At 42.8% G+C, this 22,902-nt stretch overlaps 1 protein-coding gene across 3 annotated transcripts in view; it reads right to left on the bottom strand.

Moving 5' to 3' along the window:
• The window catches only part of LOC105477000 (3-ketodihydrosphingosine reductase), a 39,880-nt gene extending 30,643 nt beyond the window's left edge, over positions 1-9,237 (bottom strand). For 2 of the 3 annotated variants that reach the window (XR_984384.3, XM_011733303.3), the window contains exons 1-3: positions 9,041-9,231; positions 5,480-5,569; positions 2,435-2,491 (exon numbers count right to left, since the gene is read on the bottom strand). Coding sequence is in view for 2 of the 3 variants with exons in the window: in XM_011733303.3 (XP_011731605.1) it covers positions 2,435-2,491; positions 5,480-5,569; positions 9,041-9,148 (255 nt within the window). In the remaining variant the exon portion in view is untranslated. Of the gene's footprint in view, positions 1-2,434; positions 2,492-5,479; positions 5,570-9,040 lie in introns of all 3 variants that reach the window. The other variant, XM_011733304.3, reaches the window with a different exon arrangement.
• Between the last annotated feature and the right edge of the window lie 13,665 nt (positions 9,238-22,902).

The following is a 22,902-nucleotide window of genomic DNA, read 5'->3' as shown; positions in this document are numbered from 1 at the left end:
ATACACTACAGCTCTGCAATTTCTTTTCTGGGTATGTACCATTCTTGCACGTGTGCACAAAGAGAATAGTGAAAGCTTTTCTAATAGTAAAAAACAAAACAAACTAACAAAAATACTGGGAATCACCTAAATATCCACCAGTTGCTGAACTGATGAACAAAATGTGGTCTATACATACAATGGAATACTATATAGTAGTAAAAAAAAATGAACTCCAACTTTATACAGCAACATAAATAAATTTTTCAAATTTTATATATATATATATATAATTTTTTTTTTTTTTTTTTTGAGATCGAGTCTCCTTCTGTCACCCAAGGAGTACAGTGCTGCGATCTTTGCTCACCTCAAGCTTTGCCTCCCAGATTTAAGCGATTCTCCTGCCTCAGCCTCCTTCCTGAGTAGCTGGGATTACAGGCGCAGCTAATTTTTTATATTTTTAGTAGAGACACAGTTTCACCACATTGTCCAGGCTGATCTCAAAGACCTGATCTCAAGTGATCTGCCCGTCTCAGCCTCGCAAAATGTTGAGATTACAAGCATGAGCCACCGCGCCTGGCCTTAAAAATAGTATTGAGTGGTCCGGGCGTGGTGGCTCACGCCTGTAAGCCCAGCACTTTCGGAGGCTGAGGCGGGCAGATCACAAGGTTGGGAGTTCGAGACCAGCCTGACCAACATGGTAAAACCCTGTCTCTACTAAAAATACAAAAATTAGCCAGGCGTAGTGGTGCACACCTGTAATCCCAGCTACTCAGGAAGCTAAGGCTTGAACCCGGGAGGCAGAGGTTGCAGTGAGCTGCGATCACGCCATTGCACTCCAGCCTGGGCAACAAGAGCAAGACTCCATTTCAAAATAAATAAATAATATTGAGTGAAGAAATCAAGTTGCATAAGAAGCATAAAGAATGAAGTTATACAAATTTATAGAGAAAGAAAGTAGATGAGTGACTGCCTAGCTGAGAGGAGGCTGGGAGGAAATGGCAAGTGACTGCTAATACAGATGGAGATTCTTCATGGGGTTAGGAAAACGTTCCAAAATTGATTCTGGTGATAGTGGCGCAACTCTAGGAATATATTAAAAATCATTGAATCATATACTTTAAATGGGTCAACTGTATGGTATGTAAATTGTATTTCACAAAGCTGCTAAAAAATAAGAATGATATAATAAAAGAAGTAGAACTAAATATATTGGCCAGGCACGATGGCTCACACCTATAATCTCAGCACTTTGGGAGGTCAAGGAAGGCAGATCACCTGAGGTCGGGAGTTCAATACTAGCCTGACAAACATGGTAAAACCCCATCTCTAGTAAAAATACAAAAAAAAAATTAGCCAGGCGTGGTGACATGCACCTGTAATCCCAGCTACTCGGGAGGCTGAGGCAGGAGAATCTCTTGAACCCAAGAGGTGGAGGTTGCAGTGAGCCAAGATGGCACCACTGCACTCCAGCCTGGGTGACAGAGAGAGACTCCATCTCAGAAAAAAAAAAAACAAAAAAAAAGAACTAAAGAAATATATTATTATGTAGAGTCACGTGCATATATGGTAAAATTAAAAAGAAAAAGAGGCAGGGCACAGTGGCTCACTCCTATAATCCCAGCACTTTGGGAGGCAGAGGTAGGCAGATTGCTTGAGCCCAGGAGTTAAAGACCAGCCTGGGCAACATGGTGAAAGCCCCATCTCTACCAAAAATACAAAAATTAGCCATGCATGATGGCACGTGCCTATAATCCCAGCTACTAGGGAGGCTGAGGTGGGAGGATTGCTTGAGTCCAGGAGGTGGAGGCTGCAGTGAGCTGAGATCGCACACCTGCACTCCAGCCTGGATGATAGTGAGACACTGTCTCAAAAAAAAAAAGAAAGAAAAAAAAAAAAAAAACAAAGAAAGCATCAACGCAAAAAATTGCGTTGGCGTTTGTCCCTCCAGGAATGAGAAAAGAGGGACAAGGCTGCTGTGGGGCATAGAGGTGGCTTCAGAGACCCTGATCATTTCTACTTCTTAGGCGGGGTGATGGCTGTGTGATTATTAATTTTGTTATTACGTTTTATACTGAAATATAAACATCATTGTATTCATCAAAAATTCCATAACCAAATAAATTTTAAATATTCCTTTCTTCTTAAGCATTTGTCTAAAGTTCATTTAAATAAATAATTAAAATGAAATTATTTGCCAGTAAAACATTCTGTTATTTGACCATTTGTAGATATGAATGTGTGAGGGAGTCTATTCATTTTGTGTGTGTGTGATATTCTGAGTTACCAGACAATTCAAACAATTCCACCTTTTAAAAAAACAGTACAATATGTTTTTGATTGGGAAAATCATATATGCTTTCAATTAGCTATTCACAATTGAAGTAACCCTGTTTTTCCTTTATACAACTGTGCTGAGTTATACAGAAAATGCATTCTGAAGACAGAGATTTACCTGTTTATCATTAATAGAGTGCATTTCAATTTCTTTCTTTGCCTGCAGCAGCTTATCCTGAAAGCAATACAGAACAATTAGTCCTGGTGATTATCTAGATGCATGTCTGTTTATTGTCAAGGAGAGAAAACAAGCAATTATTTCTATGTGTATGTATTAAATTCCAGAAAACACACTAAACAGTATCTACATTGCATAGACAGACTGGGCCACAGCCTATAAAAGAAAGAAGATGTGAAGTATGCTAAGCTATGAATAAGTGATAATAAGTTTGAAAATTAATTACAGAGAATGATAATAGAAAAACTGATAAACCTCAAAACCCCTGTTAACAGTACTCATTGCTGAGGCCGACTCTACAGTTCTAATAAATGTCTTATTATTTAGTTGTGATATAAGAAAAGAACAACTCTATTAATATGCAGTGCTCCCCAAAGTTGAGGGTATGTGTGACTCCCTGTCAACAGTGCTTTTTGTCCAATATTTTCTTCTATTATAAAAGCAAACATAGTAAGAATCACCTTTTGGATAGACTGAGTAAACTAGGCCTGGCTACTATAAAATAGTCTTAAGCAAGGTTATCCGTGTAATTGTGTAATTCTTCCAAGGTCCTATTTTTTTTTGTTTTACTTAATCCCAAGAAAACAGGTATCAGATTATAGTTTCTTAATTTGCTGTAAAAAGTAACTTAAATAATATCATGCAATAGAGAGGAACCAAAGCGTAAGCGAAATCTTCCAAAAGGTAATGCAGGGTTTCTAAACCTGAATATGTCTATAATGAAATAATACTGTCCTACGACTAAAGATACATACAGCTTGACTTTGCAAAGACTGGAATTATAAATTACATTAGAAAAGAAAGAATTTTTCAGCCAGGCACGGTGGCTCACCCCTGTAATCCCAGCACTTTGGGAGGCCAAGGTGAGTGGATCACCTGAGCTCAGGAGTTTGAGACCAGCCTGGGCAACAGAGCGAAGCCCCATCTCTACCAAAAATACAAAAACTTAGCCAAGCGTGGTGGCGAGTACCTGTGGTCCCAGATACTCAAGAGGCTGAAGTGAGAGGATTGCTTGAGCCTGGGAGGCAGAGGTTGCAGTAAGCCGAGATTGTGCTACTGCACTCCAGCCTGGGCGACAGAGTGAGGCCAGGTGCAGTGGCTCACGCCTGTAATCCCAACACTTTGGGAGGCTGAGGCAGGCGGATCACTTAAGGTAAGGAGTTTGAGACCAGCCTGGGCAACATGGTAAAACCCCGTCTCTACTAAAAAAAGAAAAAATACATACACACACACACACACACACACAAATTAGCCAGGTGTGGTCACACACACCTGTAATCCCAGGTGTTCTAGAGGCAGAGGGTACAGTGAGCCAAGATCGTGCCACTGGACTCCAGCCTGGGTTACAGAGCGAAACCGTGACTCAAAAAAAAAAAAAAAAAAAAAATGAATGAATTACTCAACACCACAGGTTCTTCATTCAGCTCATTCATTTCTAGCAATGCAAAGGCCCCATGTGAGCTCCTGAGGGCCTAAAATGCTGACCTTCTCTGCCTCCACTTTTATTTACTTGCATCAAAACTGGTGTTTAAAACTTACAAAATGCCATTTCATTAAATTTGTGTTTTCATTTATGTAAAGTGGCTTCAATGCCAAAGCAAATTCATTGTTAGAAAAGTCAAGCTATAAATATAAGGTAGCTAATTTTGCCATTCTTGGTTTGTAAAAGAAATTACAGACGTCCAGGCCAGGCGTGGTGGCTCACACCTGTAATCCCAGCACTTTGGGAGGCCGAGGCGGGCGGATCACAAGGTCAGGAGTTCGAGACCAGTCTGGCCAATATGGTGAAACCCTGTCTCTACTAAAAATATAAAAATTAGCCAGGCGTGGTGGTGCGCGCCTATAATCCAAGCTACTCAGGAGGCTGAGGCAGGAGAATCACTTGAACCTAGGAGGCAGAGGTTGCAGTGAGCCGAGATCATGCCACTGCACTCCAGCCTGGACAACAGAGTGAGATGCTGTCTCAAAAAAAAAAAAAAAGAAAGAAAGAAAGAAATAATAGAGGTCCAAGCCTAAGTCTGCGACATTATTTAAATTTTCCCTCAAGGCCCTTCCTGGCCTGCCATTCTTACTGGGTCCTGTCCAGCCCTCCACCCACTTGAGCAGTTACCATACTATCACCCTCCTTGCACATGGGTGAGTCCAAGATCCCCACAGAAGTATGCCATGCTGACATTCCCAGGCTCTCCATCATTCCTCCCTTCATTTCTTCATTCAACAAACACGTCTGAGCATGTGCTATGTGCCAAGCACTATGCCAGGCATAGAATTGCAGCAGCGGACGAGCCAGCTCTGAGGTCACTTTCCTCCAGTCCCCATATGGGGAGCAAGAGGATGTCATGACAGTTCATGTGCACACAGTGTCACTGCTTTGTGCTCTAAAAACAACTTTGGCAAGACAAAAACAAGCCCTGACAAAAAATAAAAACAGATTCTGTGTTGACTTGATACAGAAAAACACATTTTGCTAAACTTCTAGGGAGGGACGAGGTTCCTCTATGGTGTCTACATTTCACTAAAGATATCTATCATGTCTTAAGCAAATCATAGGGAAAAATTATAGAGAAACACCTACACACCTTCAGGTATCAGCTCTAGAATCACTGCTTCCAGCACTTTAGGCCTGGCCGAGGGCCCTCCCTGGCGGCCGAGGGCCCTCCCTGGCGGCCGAGGGCCCTCCCTGGCTTCCTATGGCCAGGTGTGCTCCTTAAACTAGACTTTGGCCTCTCCCACCTCAGGATCTGCAGTATCTATGACGTTGTCGCCTAATATGCCAATGGTACTAAATAAATACTTGTGGGCCCGACCTGATTTCAACAGAGAAGTGTTTGGCCTAAATACAAGAGAGAATCAGTAGTTCAAAAAACACATCTCACACCAAGGAAGAAGCGCTTTCTAGGTGAATGCTAAGACGTTTAGCACAGCCTCTTTGACTAATTTCAAGTTGAAGAAGTCAGTCGGTAATAATGAATCTAGAAGCCTCACCTCATTTCGTGCAACCAGAGTTATAAAGGCTCCTTGTTTATAGCACTCAATGGCAATGCACTTCCCGATGCCACTGGAACCTCCTGTAACCTAAAACAAAATCATAAAATATTCTTAGCACTTGAAATCTCCCCTCTGTAGGAAGTTTTTTTATAACAAACAACTATGACAGGCTCTTGAAATGAATCTACAAGAACTAAATGGTTAGCTGTTGTAACTTCTTCATCCCAAACTTAATGACCGGAGTAAGTGTAAGCATGAAAGATACTATCACAAGGCCTGCTGCTCTGACTGTTTTCTTATTGAACCATAAATTGCACACCTATAATATTTTTCTGAGTTCACTGGTGGAAAAGTGCCCTATAAATCTAGCTCATAAATAATATATTAGTCTGCCTCTGATTCCAAATCCAAATGAATCTTATTTCCTTAATGCACCTTTATGCAAGATTAGCTCTACAACAGATGAAAAGAATGGCCACCTGCATATATATTTGAAATGACTGCTTAGTATGAAAGTAATATACAATCACAAGGAAACTCTGAAAAGTAAAGCTCTTCTTGCCCTATTGTACCCCTGTCTACAGTTCAGCTATACCGGCTGTCTTTCAATTCCATGCACCCTCCAACCACAGTATCTTTGCATATCCTACTTCCCTTGCAAAGAATGCTCTTCTCCCCACTTCATCTGACACCTACTCGCCCATCAAATCTCAGGTCGAATATCATTTCCTCAGGAAAGGCTTCACTGTCTCCCCTGCCCCCACACTGACACACTTTTCAGCACTATGTTTCTTCTTTATGACATGCACATAATAAACAGCGCTAGATTTGTGTGATTATCTGATTCCAACCATCTCTCCCATCACCTACCCATAAACTCCATTAAAAACACCAATGCTTTTCCTGTTCCCCACTATATTCCTAGCACTTAGCATGGGGAGGGCTCAATATATATTATATATTTCACTGAATAAGTGAACAATGCAACATTATCTGTCTTCCTTTTTTTTTTTTTTTTTTTTTTGAGAGAGTCTTGTTCAGTCACCCAGGTTGGAGTGCAGTGGCGCAATCTCGGCTCACTGCAACCTCCGCCTCCCGGGTTCAAGCGATTCTCCTGCCTCAGACACCCAAGTAGCAGGGATTACAGGCGTGCGCCACCACGCCCAACTAATTTTTGTATTTTTAGTAGAGATGGGGTTTCACCATGTTGGCCAGGCTGGTCTCAAACTCCTGACCTCAAGTTATCCACTCTCCTTGATCTCCCAAAGTGCTGGGATTATAGGAGTGAGCCATCGCACCCAGTCATATCGTTCTAGTCACTGTCCCATGCAAATTACATAATATTGCATAGTATTGCGTCTTGTTTTTTAAAAATTATAACCTATTATGTCAAAAAACGAAAAGGTTTCACAATATTGCATCAAATAGCTAAATCAAAACTTAAACATTTCCCTATAATCAGACATTTAGATTATTCCTAATATTCACTGTTATACATAAATCATGCTGGGAGGAAAATCTCTGACTCCATGTTAGGATTTTAACATCATTGGGAAGTGTCTCCCACGCAAATGCACCTATCTCTATGGGACTCATAGGCATCCCTTACTTCTTTTTAGCTTCAACCTGTCATCACTGAAGAGATTTACTTGGTGGATAATCAGCCAGTTATCAGCAGAAGATTACTGTAAAAATATAGCTGTTGTTGGCTGGGTGCAGTGGCTCGCGCCTACAATCCCAGCACTTTGGGATGAGGCGGGTGATTTTCTGCTTTTTTCCTGCAATTTTACTACTGTAACTAGATAGATAACACTACTATATAAAATTGTTCTAAAAATGAAACAATTGTTATAAGTTTGTTCTTAATTATGTACAGTCTAACCATCAGCCCCCTCTCCCAACAATACCGCCCAGTCAACTCCTAACAAACCTCAAGAACAATAATTACACTTTTCACTCTTCTTATGACATTAAAAAAGAAGACAGATGGTGACACCATGCGAATTATTCATGTCATTCTCACATTATTTAGAGTCTGAAATAATAATCCTGCATATTAAAGCAGGATGGTAAAAATAAGAAATTCTTCTTGGTCCACCTGAACAGACACAGCATTTATTATTTCACCTACGACCTGCCGCGGGATGGGGTTGGAAGGACTGGAGCCAAGGCTCAGTGAAACTGTCTTACAAAGAAGGAATTCCAATTTTCATTCTGCGTTTAACTTTACTTTTTGCAAAGTTATGCTCTATAAACACAAGCTCTGAAAGGATCCAACGTTTAAAGCCATGCTTTTGAGGCAGCAGTTCTCTTGCGGATGTAAAACTTTCAGAATTTAGTGTGTCAAGTTTTGCCTTTCTCCTTATTTGTTTTTTGTAATGAGTCCACACTCTTTCCCCATTAGGAACAGGAGGTGTTGGAAAAAGCTAATAGCTTTACAAAGGAGAAATTAAAGAGATACATTTTCGCATTCACAAACCCTTCTACAGATTTAAAGTACACTAAGAGAAATAACCATCTTATCTTACACCAGCTCAGCAGGGAGGCTCGGATCTCCGGTGCAGAGATAGGACAGGAAGAGGTGTGCGGCCAGCTTTGTAATCAACCCTCCTTATTCCTAACTCCCCGATTCACTATGCCTCGGGATTGGGAGATCCAAACAAGAAAGCTGGTGAGAAAGCCACTGCAAACGGGGAAGTGCTGGGCGCAGGTAACGAGGCATTCTCTCTGTTTAAGAAAGGTGCCACATTTGTACAACAGCGATCGCTGAATATGCGAGCTTCCGCCAAGAAACAAAAGACACCCATCCACCTCTCCTTCATTCCTCGCACACTAGCCCTGTCATTTAGCTCATCCTTCCCACTAGGAAACAGGAAAGGATTGCATTGGAGCAGCAATCAGCAGATGCCACGCTGAGCTCAGAGACTGAGCTCAGAGACAAGCAGTGTAGATACCGCTAAGCCACCACCGCCAGCCCGCTGGGTTCTGAGCAGTTTCCCCAGGTGAGTCACTTCCTGGAATCCTCTGGCAGCGGCTCTTCCAGTCACTCGCACAGGCCATCTTCCAGTTCCGAGCTGCCTCGGCGGGTCCCGGTGGCTGGGACCCCACCTCCCCGCTGTTTGCCCCCGCCCGGGACCGTGCACCGCACCCTGCGCACCACCGACCCCTGTGTTTTGGCAAAGTTTCTCAGCCTCTCTGTGCCTCAGTTGACTCATCGGAAAAACTGAGGACAAAACATCCACATCCCAGGGATGTTGCGTGGATTCACAAGCAGCCACCGAACCCCTGGGCCCCGGGAACCCTGCGGCTGGCGCGGTCCCCAGTCGCACGCTCTCCCGCCCTAGGAGGAGCCCGAGGCAGTGGAGGGCGGGTCCGCGAGGCCGGGTGCCGGGGCCGGGGCGAAAGCGCCGGGGTGGACGGCGGCAGGTGACCTTCCCCATTTGGCCATGCCTTCCTGGAGACCGCGGCCTGGAAAAAGGGACGCAGGCGGCGCGGCCTGGGCGGCAGAAAGGCCGCGCGGGCGGGGAGGTCGGGGCGCAGCAACAGGAGGCCACTCACCACCACATGCGCCCCGGGCAGGGCGAGGGGCTTGGGGCTGATGAGCGGAGACACCATGTAGAGCAGCAGCACGAAGGCCACGAGAAAGGCGGCAGCCAGCAGCAGCATCGCTCCGCGGGGCCCGGGGCCCGGAGCGGCCGGGCGGGGGGCGCCAGGCGGGGCGCGCAGGGCTGGGCGGCGGCGAAGCGAGAATCACGCGCGGTGGGCGGGCGCCTGGAGTGTTTGGGTTTGCGGGCCGGGGCGGGCCGCTGCGGAGGGGAAGAGGAGGAGCCGGCGCGGGCACCACCCAGGCGGGGCGGTGCTTCCAGGGGACGCGTAGGCTGCCCCCGCCGCCACCTCCGGAATCGCCTCTGGGGGGTTGCCGGGTGTCTCCCACCACCACCCCCTCGGGACGGGGCCCACAGTCCGCAGCCTCTCCCGTGGAAACCGGGCCTCCCGTCCCTGAGCGCTGCGAGCGGGCTCTGGGCAGCGCCAGATGCGAGCGCTCCGGGAAAGGCTGCGAAGACTGGCTCTTCGGGGGCTCGAGTGGCTTCTTAGGACCCCCGCAGGGCGGGGTTTCCAGGCCTGCCACGGCCTCCAGTGTGGGCGTGACGAGCGCTCCTCCCCGGAGTTCCGCCCTCGGCTTGGGACCACCCGCCGGGATGCTCGGAGGCCCTGGGGCATCGGAAAGGGCGGCTGGAGGCTCCCGGAGCCGGATCAGCCTGGGAGCCCGGCGACTACGCTCTGAAATCCTGGGCTCCATTCCGTATTTTCTTGGCGTTCTTAGAAGATGGTCACAGCCCACTTTCGCTTTTCGGAGGACCTGAAAGCCTTAACAGGGAGTTCTGAGAAATCACCAAAGTAATTCAATTTCATTGAGTTCAGAGTTCATTTTTACCAAGCAGGTTCAAAACAAATAAACAACAAACGCAAACAACTCAGCTTTATTAAGGTCTCATTCACATACTATACCATACAATTCCCGATTTAAAGTGCATAATAGGCCGGGCAGGTAGCTCAGGCCTGTAATCACCGCCCTTTGGGAAGCCAAGGTGGGCGGATCACTTAAGATCAGGAGTTCGAGACCAGCCTGGCCAACATGGTGAAACCCTGTCTCTACTAAAAATACAAAAATTAGCTGGGCATGGTGGCATACGCTTGTAATCCCAACTACCTGGGAGGCTGAGGCAGGAGACTCGCTTGAACCCGGGAGGCAGAGATTGCAGTGAGATCGTGCCACTGCACTCCAGCTTGGGCGACAGAGCAAGACTCCGTCTCAAAAAACAAAAAATAAAAATAAAGCTCATAATAAATTGTTTTTAATATAGTCACAGTTGTGGACCCATCACTACCATAAATTTTAGAACATTTTTGTCACAACCCCCCAAAATCCTATACTCATTAGCAGTTACGACCCATTTCCTCCCAAGCCCTGCCCAAGCCTAAGCAATCCCTCATCCTTTCTGTCTCTATAAACTTGTCTATTCAGGATATTTCACATAAATTGAATCTCATAATGTGTAGCCATTTTCATCTTATCTTTCACTAACTGTAATGTTTTTAATGTCCATCCATGATATGAACTACATGTTAATACTTCATTTCTTTTTATTGCCAAATAATACCCCATTGTATGACTATACCACATTTTAACTTTCCACTCATCAATTGAGGAATATTTAGGTTGTTTCCACTTTTTGACTATTAGAATTATGCTAACTGTAAATATTCATTTACAGGTTTTTGTGTGGGCATATGTTCCATTTCTCTTGGGTATATGCCTAGGAGGGGAATTGCTACATCTTATGGCAACTCTATGTTTAACTATTTGAGGAACTGCCAGAATGTTTTCCAAAGTGACTACATTTTGTGTTCCCACCAGCAGTGTATGTGGGTTCCAATTTCTCTACATCTTCACTAACACTTGTTATCATCCGTCTTTCTGATTATAGCTTTTTTAGTTGGTGCAAAGTGTCATTGTGATTTTAATTTGCATAGAGGCACATATTTTTGTTTGCTTACTTGCTTTTCATTTTTGTTGTTGTTTCTAGAAATACTAGGGAGCTAAGGAGAAAAAAAAGTTTTTGTTTTTCTTTTTTTCTTGACTTAAGCAGAGTTAGCCAAACTGCAAAATTTGAGGGCATAGTGTCCAAGACTTCTGATGTCAGTGCAAGTTTAGAGGTTACTGAACCACCCTCAGGTTTGATAATTCACTGGAAGAACTCACAGAACTCACCGAAAGCCATTATGCTCATAGTTATGGTTTGTTATGGGGAAAGAATACAGATCAAAATCAGCTAAGGAAAGAAATGCCTAAGGCAAAGTCTGGAGGGCTCCAAATGCAAAGCTTCTGTTGTCATCTCCCATGGAGTCAGGCTGTGTTACCTTCCCAGCATTGGTATGTGACAGTATGCTTGGAGTATTGCCAACCAGGGACGCTTGCCTAAGCTTCTGTGTCCAGAGTTTTTATTGGGACTCTAGCACATAGGCTTGATCAATCGTCCACTTGGTTGAACTGAGACTCCAACTAGACTGATAGTACATGACAAAAGCCCCCACCTAATTCACATGCTTGGTCTCTCTGGAATGCCCAGTCTCCACCCTAAAATACAGTTTGCCCACTCCCCATCTAAACAAAGACACTCCTATCAGGTATGACATAGATAACCTCCCAGAAGCCAAGGGCAAAAGTCAACTCTTCTCTTTGGGCAAGACTGAATCCTTTACAACATGGCTGCCACCTGCTTTGGCCAAAGCTCTCTTATAGTAAAATGAACATGTCTGACATTTGAAGGAGCCAGTGTAGAGTAGGAGGCTTTTAACTCAATTTCTCAATAAATTTGGCCATCAGTGTGAATATTATAACCTCACTTACAGTCCCAGAGTTACACTGTTTATTATATGGTAGTAAACATAATTTGAAAAATTAGAGTCAAAAGCTAGTGGCAGATAGATACAAGAGTTCTACTCTGCCATCAACAAGTGCTCCAGTTCATCATCGTATTGTATGACCAAAATGTCTCCCAGAGAAATGCCACTCAGGCTTGAAGGTTCCCATTTGCTATCAGTTTCCAAAAACGGAAGTGGCCTTCACCCTTTCAGCTACCAGACTGTCTTTTTAACATGTTTTTGTCCACCAAGTATCCTATAGTTTTTAGTATTAACAACTTCATGGGCTCAGCAATCTTACTGGTTCCCATTTAACATGTCCAATCAATATTGTCTGAAGGGCAGATCCACCTGTCTTGTGTTTTACATTACTAGATAAAGGAAATTTTCCTCAGGCAATATCCATCCCCATAGTACATTCATGTAAAGGGGATGCAACCACTCCAAATAGAGTCTGTTCAGACATTCCAGTTTTTATCCAAACTTTCGCGTTAATCCCATCAAATGTATTTTCATCTTTCCAATCTAACTGTCGCCTTGGTTAGAATCTCACTAACAGAAAAACAGTGCATGGGGCTCCCATGTCAAAGAATTTTAGAAATGTTTCTTTTCCACCCCTGACTATTTACCCATTCACGTACATTTGGTCTTGAACCCCAGCCAGAGATTAGGCCAATGGGCCTAGGTTCTTTCTTCAGTTTTTGTTTGTTTTGTTTTGTGTGTTTGTGTGTGTGTGTGTATGTGACGGAGTCTCACTCTGTTGCCCAGGCTGGAGTGCAGTGGTGTGATCTTGGCTCACTTCAACCTCCGCCTCCTGGGTTCAGGCAATTCTCTTGCCTCAGCCTCCTGAGAAGCTGGGATTATAAGCATGCACCACCACGCCCGGCTAATTTTTGTATTTCAGTAGAGACGGGGTTTCACCATGTTGGCCAGGCTGGTCTCAAACTTCTGACTTCAGGAGATCCACCCACCTCAGCCTCCCAAAGTGCCGGGATTACAGGCATGAGCTACCCACCCGGCCTTTCTTCAGTTCTTATCTTGACTACATTGTGTATCTTCCACCCCAGGTGATTGGAAGTCAGGTATCTCATAGTCATCTTTGCTTTGCAGCTTTTAAAATTTATCCAAACTAGGTTGAACAAAGTGGATTTGTTGAGCGCCCTTCAATGTTGGGGGACTAGTAAGTAAGGGTTTCCATTTGTCCATCGAACTTCTGAGAGTGCTGCATTAAGACTTTTGTTTCAACACTACCAATGCCCACTTTATTTATGATGTTTCTTAATAACTGTTTTAAAATTTCTATCCATTCTCTCTCCCTTTTCTCTTTCCTTAGTCTCTTGGAATAAGTCTGCTCTCTGTTGTTTTAGCATAACTTTTCCCTTTGGAGATGGCCCTGAACTAGCGGCTGTGGCTCAATGGCTAGAATTCCAGGTTGGCCCAGCATCAGGTTCTGCCCCAACACTATCCCTATAATTCAGCTATTACAGATAATAACAATCAAGAGATTCTATGTTCAGCTTTCTGATGTCATTGTTCCTTTGCATTTATTTTGGCCTCCAATGAGTGAGACCCCGTGATTTCTAAATTCCATTGGTAAATCTTACTTCAAGTAAGATAAGTAGACCCCATGACTAGCTGGGGTTTATTTCAAGGATGCAAGACTATTTCAATATTTAAAATTCAATATTTGAAATTCAATCAGTATAATCTATCATATTAACAGGTGAAAGAAGGAAGATCACATATCAATCAATGTAGAAAAGGCATTTGACAAAATTTGACACCCATTCATAATTAAAATTCTCAGAAATATAAAAATATAGAGGAACTTCCTCAGCTTTATGAAGAACATCTGTAGAAAAACCTACAGCTAATGGTGAAATATTGAATGCTTCCTCCATAAGATCAAGGACAAAGCTAAGAAACTTGTTCTCATCACTCTCATTCAACAGTCCTGGAAGTTCTAGCCAGATCAATAAGGCAAGAAAAGGAAGTAAACATACTACAGATAAGAAAGGAATAAGTAAAACGACTCCTACTTGCAGATGGCATGATTGATGATGCAGAAAATCCCTAAGAATCTTGAAAAAAGAAAAAAACCTAGTAGAATTAAGCATCTCCAGCAAATTTGCATAATACAAAAATAAAATGCATTGTTATATACTAGCCATGAACTTGTGGACACTGCAATTAAAAATATGATTTCATTTATAATTTCTGAAAGAAATGAAATAGATGTAATGTAACAAAACATGTACAGGACTTGCATGTTGAAAACTGCACAATGCTGATGAAAGAAATCAAAGATCGAAATAAACTGACATACTATGTTCATGAATTAGAAGACTCTGTAAAGATGTCAAATTTTTTCCAAACTGATGTACTATTTTAATGCACTGCCTATTCAAACTACAGCAATATTTTTGTAAACATAGACAGGAATGCTCTAAAATTTATATGTAAAGGCAAAGAAATTAAAATAGTGAAAATATTTTTTAAAAGAAGAATAAAGTGGAAGGAATCAATCTACCTGATTTCATGAGTGATTATATAGCTACACTAATGAAAACTGTATGGTATTGGCAGAAGGGCAGACACATAGATCAATAGGCCCCAGAAATAAACCCATGAAAATACACCTGATTTTTGACAAAAGTGCAAAAGCAATTTAATGGAGGAAAGATACACTTTTCAAGAAATGGGATTGCCAGGCTAGGCGCGATGGCTCACGCGTGAATCCCAGCACTTTGGGAGGTCAAGGAAAGTGGATAACTTGAGGTCAGGAGTTCGAGACCAGCCTGGCCAACATGGTGAAACCCCATCTCTACTAAAACTACAAAAATTAGCTGGGTGTGGTTGTGCGAGCCTGTAATCTCAGCTACTCGGGAGGCCAAGGCATGAGAAACACTTGAACCCGGAGGCGGAAGTTGCAGTGAGCCGACATCACACTGTTGCACTCCAGCCTGGGCAAAAAGAGCAAAACTCTGTCTCAAAAAAAAAAAAAAAAAAAAAAGGAAAGAAAAGAAATGGGACTGCCACAACTGGACATCCATAGACAAAGAAAAACAAACAAATAGAAAAAAAAAAAAAATACCTCAACCAAAAGTTTATACGATTTGCAAAACTTAAGAAGGTGTGATGGTTAATTTTGTGTGTCAACTTCATTGAGCCATGTGGTGCCCTGATATTCAGTCAAACATTATTCTGGGTGTTTCTGTGAGGGAATTTTGGATGAGATTTATCATTTAACCTAGAAGACTGAGTACAGCAGATTGTACCTCCTACTGTGGGTAGACCTCATACAGTCAGTTGAAGGCCTGAATAGAACAAAAAGGCAGATCCTTCCTTTTAGTAAGAGAGAATTCTTCCTGCCTGATGATCTTTAGACTAGGACATTGGCTTCTTCCTCTGCCTTTGGCTTTAACTGAAACATTAGCTCTCCTGGGTCTCTAGCTTGCCAACTCACCCTGCAAATCTTGGGGTTTTCCAGCCTCTATAACTGCATAAGCCAATTTCTCATAATAAATCTATTTGTTTATGTGTACATCCCATTCATTCTATTTCTCAGGAGTACCCCAAATAATACAGAGAGGCTCATGGACTGAAATCTAAAACTACAAAATGTTAGGAAAAAGCACACTTTGAGAGCTAGGATTAGGTAAAGACTTCCTAGATCTGGCACCAAAAGCACAGTCCCTAAAAGAAAACATTGATAAATTGGGCTTCATCAAAATTTAACATTTTGACTCTGCAAAATACCCTGATAAAAGGAAAAAAAGGTAAGCTGCTGATTGGGAGAAAATATTAGCAAACCACATATCTGACAAAGGACTAGTATCCAGGATGTGCAAATAATTCTCAAAACTCAACAATTAAAAAATTGAAACCATCAGGTGCAAAGACTCGTGCCTGTAATGCCAGCACTTTGGGAGGCTGAGGCAGTGTATCACTTGAAGTCAGGAGTTCGAGACCAGCCTGGCCAACATGGTGAAACCCCATCTCTATTAGAAATACACAAAAAACTAGCCGGGCATGGTGGTGGGCACCTATAATCCCAGCTCCTCGGGAGGCTGAGGCAAGAGAACCTGGGAGGAAGAGGTTGCAGTGAACTGAGATCACGCCATTGCACTCCAGCCTGAGCAACAAGAGCAAAACTTCATCTCAAAAATAATAATAAAACCAGTTGCAACATGGGAAATTTACATGAGATATTTCAGTGAGGAAGATATACAGATAGGAAATAAGCACATGAAGAAATATGTTCAACATCATTTGCCATTAGAGAAATACAAATTAAAACCATAAAGGTGGGGCGTAGTGACTTACGCCTCTAATCCCAGCACTTGGCGAGACCAAGGGAGGTGGATCACCTGAAATCAAGAGTTTGAGAGCAGCCTGGCCAACATGGTGAAAACCCGTCTCTACTAAAAATACAAAAATTAGCTGGGCATGGTGGCACGTCCTTGTAATCCCAGCCACTCAGAAGGGTGAGGCAGGAGAATCACTTGAACCCGGGAGGCGGAGGTTGCAGTGAGCTGAGATCGTGCCACTGCACTTCATCCTGGGTGACAGAGTGAGACTTTGTCTCAAAAATATATATATAAAATAAAATAAAACCACAATGAAGTATCAGTATATGTTGATAAAAATGGCTAAAACAAAAAATAGTGACAACACCAAATGTTGGTGAGGATGTGGAGAAACTAGATTACTCATACATTGCTGATGGGAATGTAAAAAATGGCACAGCCTTTCTGAAAAACAGTCTGGCAGTTTGTTGAAAAAAAGAAAAACAAAAACTGAGCCTGCAACTACTATGTGACCCAGCAATCACATTCCTGGGCATTTATCCCAGAGAAATGAAGACTTATGTTCACACAAAAACATGTATATAAATGTTTATAGCAACTTCATGCAAAATAGTGAAAAACTGGAAGCAATTCAGATGTCCTTCAACAAGTGAATGGTTAAACAAACTGTGGTGCATATGTACCGTGGAACTCGACAATACTCAACAGTACCATGCTACTTGACAACAAAAAAGAACGGATGGCGAGTGCAGTGGCTCATGCCTGTAATCCCAGCACTTTGGGAGGCCCAGTCAGGTGGATCACTTGAGTCCGGGAGTTTGAGACCAGCCTAGGTAACATGGCAAAACACCGTCTCTACAAAAATACAAAAATTAGCTGGACGTGGTGGCATGTGCCTATAGTCCCAGCTACTCAGGAGGCTGAGGCACAAGAATAGCTTGAACCTGGGAGACAGAGGCTTCCGTGAGCCAAGATTGTGCCACTGCACCCCAGCCTGGGCAACAGAGCAAGACCCTGTCTCAAAAAAAAAAAAAAAAAAAGGGGGTTATTGATACACCCAGCAACCTGGATGAATTATGCTAAGGGAAAAAAGTCAATCCCAAAAAGTTGACAAAAAAGTCAATCCCATATAGTTACATACTATGTGATTCCATTTATATAACATTCTTGAAAGGACAATATCATAAATAAAGAACAGGCTGGGTGCGGTGGCTCACACCTGTAATCCCAACACTTTGGGAAGCTGAGGCTGACAGATCACTTGAACTCAGGAGTTCAAGACCAACCTGGGTGACATGGTGAAACCCTGTCTGTACCAAAGGTACAAAAACATAGCTGGGCATGGTGTCCTGCATCTGTAGTCCTAGCCACTTGGAAGGCTGGAGGTAGAAGAATTGCTTGGGGGTGGGCGGGGGAATGGGAGGTAGAAGTTATGGTGAGCTGAGATTGCACCACTGCATTCCAGCCTGGGTGACAGAGCGAGACTGTCCCCCCGCAAAAAAAAAAAAAAAAAAAAAAAAAAATTTAAAAACTAACATCATTTGCCAGGCGTGGTGGCTCACGCCTGTAATTCCAGCACTTTGGGAGGCCGAGGTAGATGGATCACCTGAGGTCAGGAGTTCAAGACCAGCCTGATCAACATGGTGAAACTCTGTCTCTACTAAAAGTACAAAATTAGCTGGGTGTGGTGGTGCATGCCTGTAATCCCAGCTACTTGGGAGGCTGAGGCAGGAGACTGGCTTGAACCCAGGAGGCGGAGATTGTAGTGAGCCAAGATCGTGCCATTGCACTCCAGCCTGGGCGACAAGAGTGAAACTCCATCTCAAACAAAACAAAACAAAACAAAAAATCAAAAATTAACATCATTTCTAGGGGTTAAGGAGGAAGTGGAACAGGAGGGGAGCAGGTGTATAAAAGGGGAGTATGTGATAATGAGAATGTTCTGTATCTTGACTATATCCATGTCAATACCCTGGTTGTGATATAGTGGTATAATTTTACAAGATGTTACCACTGGGGGAAAGTGGGTACAGGGGATCTCTGTTTTGTTCCTTACAACTACATGTGCATCTACAATTATGTCAAAGTAAAAAGTTTAATAAAAACAAAGAAAATTAAAGTGAAAGACGACAGCAGGAGAGTGGGTGGGTGAGATGCAACAAAGCAAGAAGAGGCAGGAGAGATCTTAAGCACAACTGGGACTCAACCCGCCATTTTTGGCTTTGAAAGTGGAGGACAGGGGCCACAAGCCAAGGAATGTAGGTGGCCTCTAGAAAGTGGGAACAGCCCTCAGCTGATAGCCAGCAAGAACATGGGACCTCAGTCCTACACCCACAAGTAATTGAATACTGCCCACAACCTGAATGACCAAGGAAACTAATTCTTCCCGTGGCTGGAATACAGTGGTGCAATCATAACCCAGTCTGGAGTGCAGTGGTGTGATTACAGCTCACTGCAGCCTCGAACTCCTGGTCTCAAGCAATCCTCCCACCTCAGTTTCCTGAGTAGCTGGGAATACAGGCATGCAACACTATGTCTGACTGGCATCCTGATTTTAGCCCAATGAGACCTGTACTGGACTTCTGACTGACGGAACTGTAAGCTAATGCATCTGCATTGGCTTAAGCCACTAACTTTTGGTAATTTGTTACAATGGCATTACAAAACTAATACAAGTTCCTCTTGCCTACTCAGATTCACACATACCAAAAACACAGAATGCATATAACCTAAATTCTGGCCACAACCTACTCACCATCCATGAAAAACCTGCAAAATACAAACTCAGAAGTGCTATGTTGGGTGACTGACTGGCTCCCAGTCCCTCAGAACCCAGCTGACAATGCAGGCTCTTCTTGATATTTTTATCATCCTGGTGATACTGTGTCTTACAGAAAGGATTTTTTTGGTCTCTAAGTATGGCATTATACCCAAATTTTCCTGTATTGGTCAACCTGATGCAGTTCATCAGCAATGTCTTTTTTTCTAAAAGTTCCTCACTCTACCTTCTTCTGTCTTGTGAGCTTTATTTATCAAGATTGATTTCAAATGTGTCAGTGGCTCAGTGAGGTTTTCCCAAGCAATCTAAGAAGAGTATTTTTTCTCTAATCCACATTTTCCACATTTTAATTATAACATTCATCACATTGTATTTGAAAGTAGTCACATGACTTATAACTCTTTGAATCAGAAGATTCTTCCATAGTGCCTTGCTGAATTCTGGACACCTAAGCAGGTGTCCAATAATTTATTGTTAAATTGACTGATGATTTGGTCCTCAACAAACTTGGGGTTAAATAAATGCATGAGTTATGACAAAGCAGAAATCGAAATAACTCCCTTCCCTCCCCTTCCCCTTCCCCTTCCTTCCTTCTGTTAATTCCAGGTCTTTATATAATAACTCTTTCAACCAGTTGCCAATCAGAAAATCTTGGAATTTGCCTGTAACCTCCCAACTCGCAGTTGTTCCACCTTTCTGGACCAAACCAATGTACGTCTTACATGTATTGATTGATGTCTCATGTCTCCGTAAGATGTATAAACCAAGCTGCAGCCCAACCACCATGGGCACATGTTCTCAGGATCTTCCGGGCCTGTGTCATGGACCATTGTTCACTCATATTTAGCTCAGTATAAATCTTTTCAAATGTTTTAGAGTTTGACTCTTTTGGTTGACATGAAAAAGTTCAAAGCAGGAAATAAACAATGAGAACCATTAAGTTAATTTCTAATCTGATAATTAAAAAAAAATTTTTTTTTATCTTGTTGAAACCATTAAAAAAGATATTTTGGATTACCTTAGAATAGTAATATTGGCATTCTTACTCTTCTTACATTCTTAAAGATGAACAAAATATAAGACATTAAAAACAATTTTTTTTTGAGACGGAGTCTCCTTTTGTCACCCAGGCTGGGGTGTGGCACGATCTCAGCTCACTGTAACCTCTGCCTCCCGGGTTCAAGTGACTCTCCTGCCTCAGCCTCCAGAGTAGCTGGGATTACAAGCATGCGCCCCTATGCCTGGCTAATTTTTGTATTTTTAGTAGAAACAGGTTTCACCATGTTGGCCAGGCTGGTCTTGAACTCCTGCCCTCAGGGGATCTGCCTGCCTCAGTTTCCCAAAGTGCTAGGATTACAGGCGTGAGCCACCCTGCCCAGCCTGAAAGATACATAGTTTCTTTCTTTCTTTTTCTTTTTTTTGAGACAGAGTTTTGCTCTTGTCACCCAGTCTGGAGTGCAATGGCACAATCTTGGCTCACTGCAACCTCTGCCTCCTGGGTTCAAGTGATTCCCCTGCTTCAGCCTCCTGAGTAGCTGGGATTACAGGCACCTGCCACCATGCCTGGCTAATTTTTGTGTTTTTAGTAGACATGAGGTTCTCACCATGTTGGCCAGGTTGGTCTTGAACTCCTGACCTCAGGTGATCTGCCTGCCTCGACCTTCCAAATGCTGGGATTACAGGTGTGATCCACAGTACTCGACCTGAAAGCTAAGTAATTTATTTTGAAAGGAACTGGCACAATCCTAATACAAAGATATTATGAGGAAAAAAAAAGGGGAAAGAGCAGTGAAGAGCAGAAATACTCCTCAATAGATCTACACTCAGGGAAAAAGACAAAACAAAACAAAAAATATTTTATTTGGATACTTACATATTTCACCAGGATTTAAAACATTTGGTGAAGCAGTTATTTTATGAAGGAAGACTACAAATGCAAGGACTCAGGGAAGAATGAGGAAACAACAAGAGGAGATAAAAGTTACACTGGCAGAAATCAGGAAAGAAAGAAAAGTGAAAATCATCATGGAAATGAAAATGAGGCCGGGCGCGGTGGCTCACGCCTGTAATCCCAGCGCTTTGGGAGGCCGAGGCGGGCGGATCACGAGGTCAGGAGATCGAGACCATCCTGGCTAACACGGTGAAACCCCATCTCTGCTAAAAACACAAAAACATTACCTGGGCGCGGTGGCGGGCGCCTGTAGTCCCAGCTACTCCGGAGGCTGAGGCAGGAGAATGGCGGGAACCCGGGAGGTGGAGCTTGCAGTGAACCGAGATGGCGCCACCGCACTCCAGCCTGGGCGACAGAGCGAGACTCCGTCTCAAAAAGAAAAAAAAAAAAAAAAAAGAAATGAAATGAAAGTGAACGCAGTAGGAGAATAGAGTGAAAAACACAGTAAGGAATAGAAAGTAGAGAATGAGTAAAGCAAACAAAATGAAATGAAAAAAAATAATTTAAAAGACAGAAAAAAGATAGGAAAACAAAGGATTTGAGTCAACATATGTATAACAGGACTGCCTGAAGAAAAAAACAAGACATGAGAAATATTTTTTAAAATTTCAAATACACTTTCCTAAAATACTAAAGCATTTGAACATTTATATGTGTGTGTACACACACGCACACACACACACGATATATTACACCAGGGAAAACTGACTGAAAACAATCAACATTGAGTCATTCTCTAGTAAGTACTGAATTTTAAAAGAATGAAGACTTTGGTCAGTTAGACAAAATCATCAGGTCACTTGTTTTAAAAAGAGATCAGGCTAGTTTCAGGTTTCTCCAGAGTGACATTCAACATGACAGAACAATGCAACATCTATCAGATCCTCAAGCAAGGAATGTTGTGTCAAGGTTGCACGTTCAGCGAATCCGTATTTCACCCATAAAAGTTACAGACAATAATTTTGAACATATAATAACCAAGGAAATATTTTTCCCCTAAGCAGTTCTTGAGGAAATTATTAAGACTACAGGATGACTCAGCCAGCCAATAGCTGACTGGGAAAAGCATAGTAAAAGAACAGTCTTTTGAAAATTGAATCTATTTAACAGTACACCAAAGCCTAAAGCAAATGGGAGATGTAGGGTAAAGAATAATATGTGTGTACATGTTACATGCAAAAATAATACAAGGGACAAATTTTGGGAGAGGAAGGAGAAAAACGTGAAAGATGTGTGGGAAGCATTTATTGAAGATCAGTTAGTCATTGATTTTTTTTTTTTTTTTTTTTTTGAGACAGAGTCTTGCTCTGTTGCCCTGGCTGGAGTGCAGTGGCACGATCCCCGCTCACTGCAACCTCCACCTCCCGGGTTCAAGTGATTCTCATGCCTTAGCCTCCCGAATAGCTGGGATTACAGGCTCCTGCCACCTCACTTGGCTAATTTTTGTATTTTTAGTAGAGACGGGGTTTCACCATGTTGGCCGGGATGGTCTCAAACTCCTGACCTCAAGTGATCCACCTGCCTCAGCCTCCCAAAGTGCTGGGATTACAGGCATGAGCCACCGCGCCTGGCAGTTAGTCATAGATTCTGTCACTAGATATTTTTTAAACTCCAGAAACGATTCTTTATCCTTCAGTGTTCTTTATTTATTTAGACATGTTTGCTTCATGTAGGTGTTTTGGTGCATGTGTGAGTTTTTTTTTCTGAACAATTTCAAAGTAATTTATAGACGTCATGGCACTTCCTCTGCATCCCTCTATGAGCACACTTAAGCATATGTCTTCTAAAGTGAAGGGTACAATGCATGCCCCCCAGTTTTTTTTTTTTTTTTTTTTTTTTTTTTTTAGGGATGGGATTTCACCATGTTGGGCAGACTGGTCTTGAACTCCTAGCCTCAAGTGATCCACCTGCCCTGACCGCTCAAAATGCTGGGATTGCAGGCGTGAGCCACTGC

The sequence above is a fragment of the Macaca nemestrina genome, chromosome 19, assembly GCF_043159975.1.
Source record: "Macaca nemestrina isolate mMacNem1 chromosome 19, mMacNem.hap1, whole genome shotgun sequence".
In the NCBI taxonomy this organism is placed as follows: domain Eukaryota; kingdom Metazoa; phylum Chordata; class Mammalia; order Primates; family Cercopithecidae; genus Macaca; species Macaca nemestrina.
Note: the sequence above shows the minus strand (reverse complement) of the source record. Positions and strands in the feature narration are given on the sequence as shown.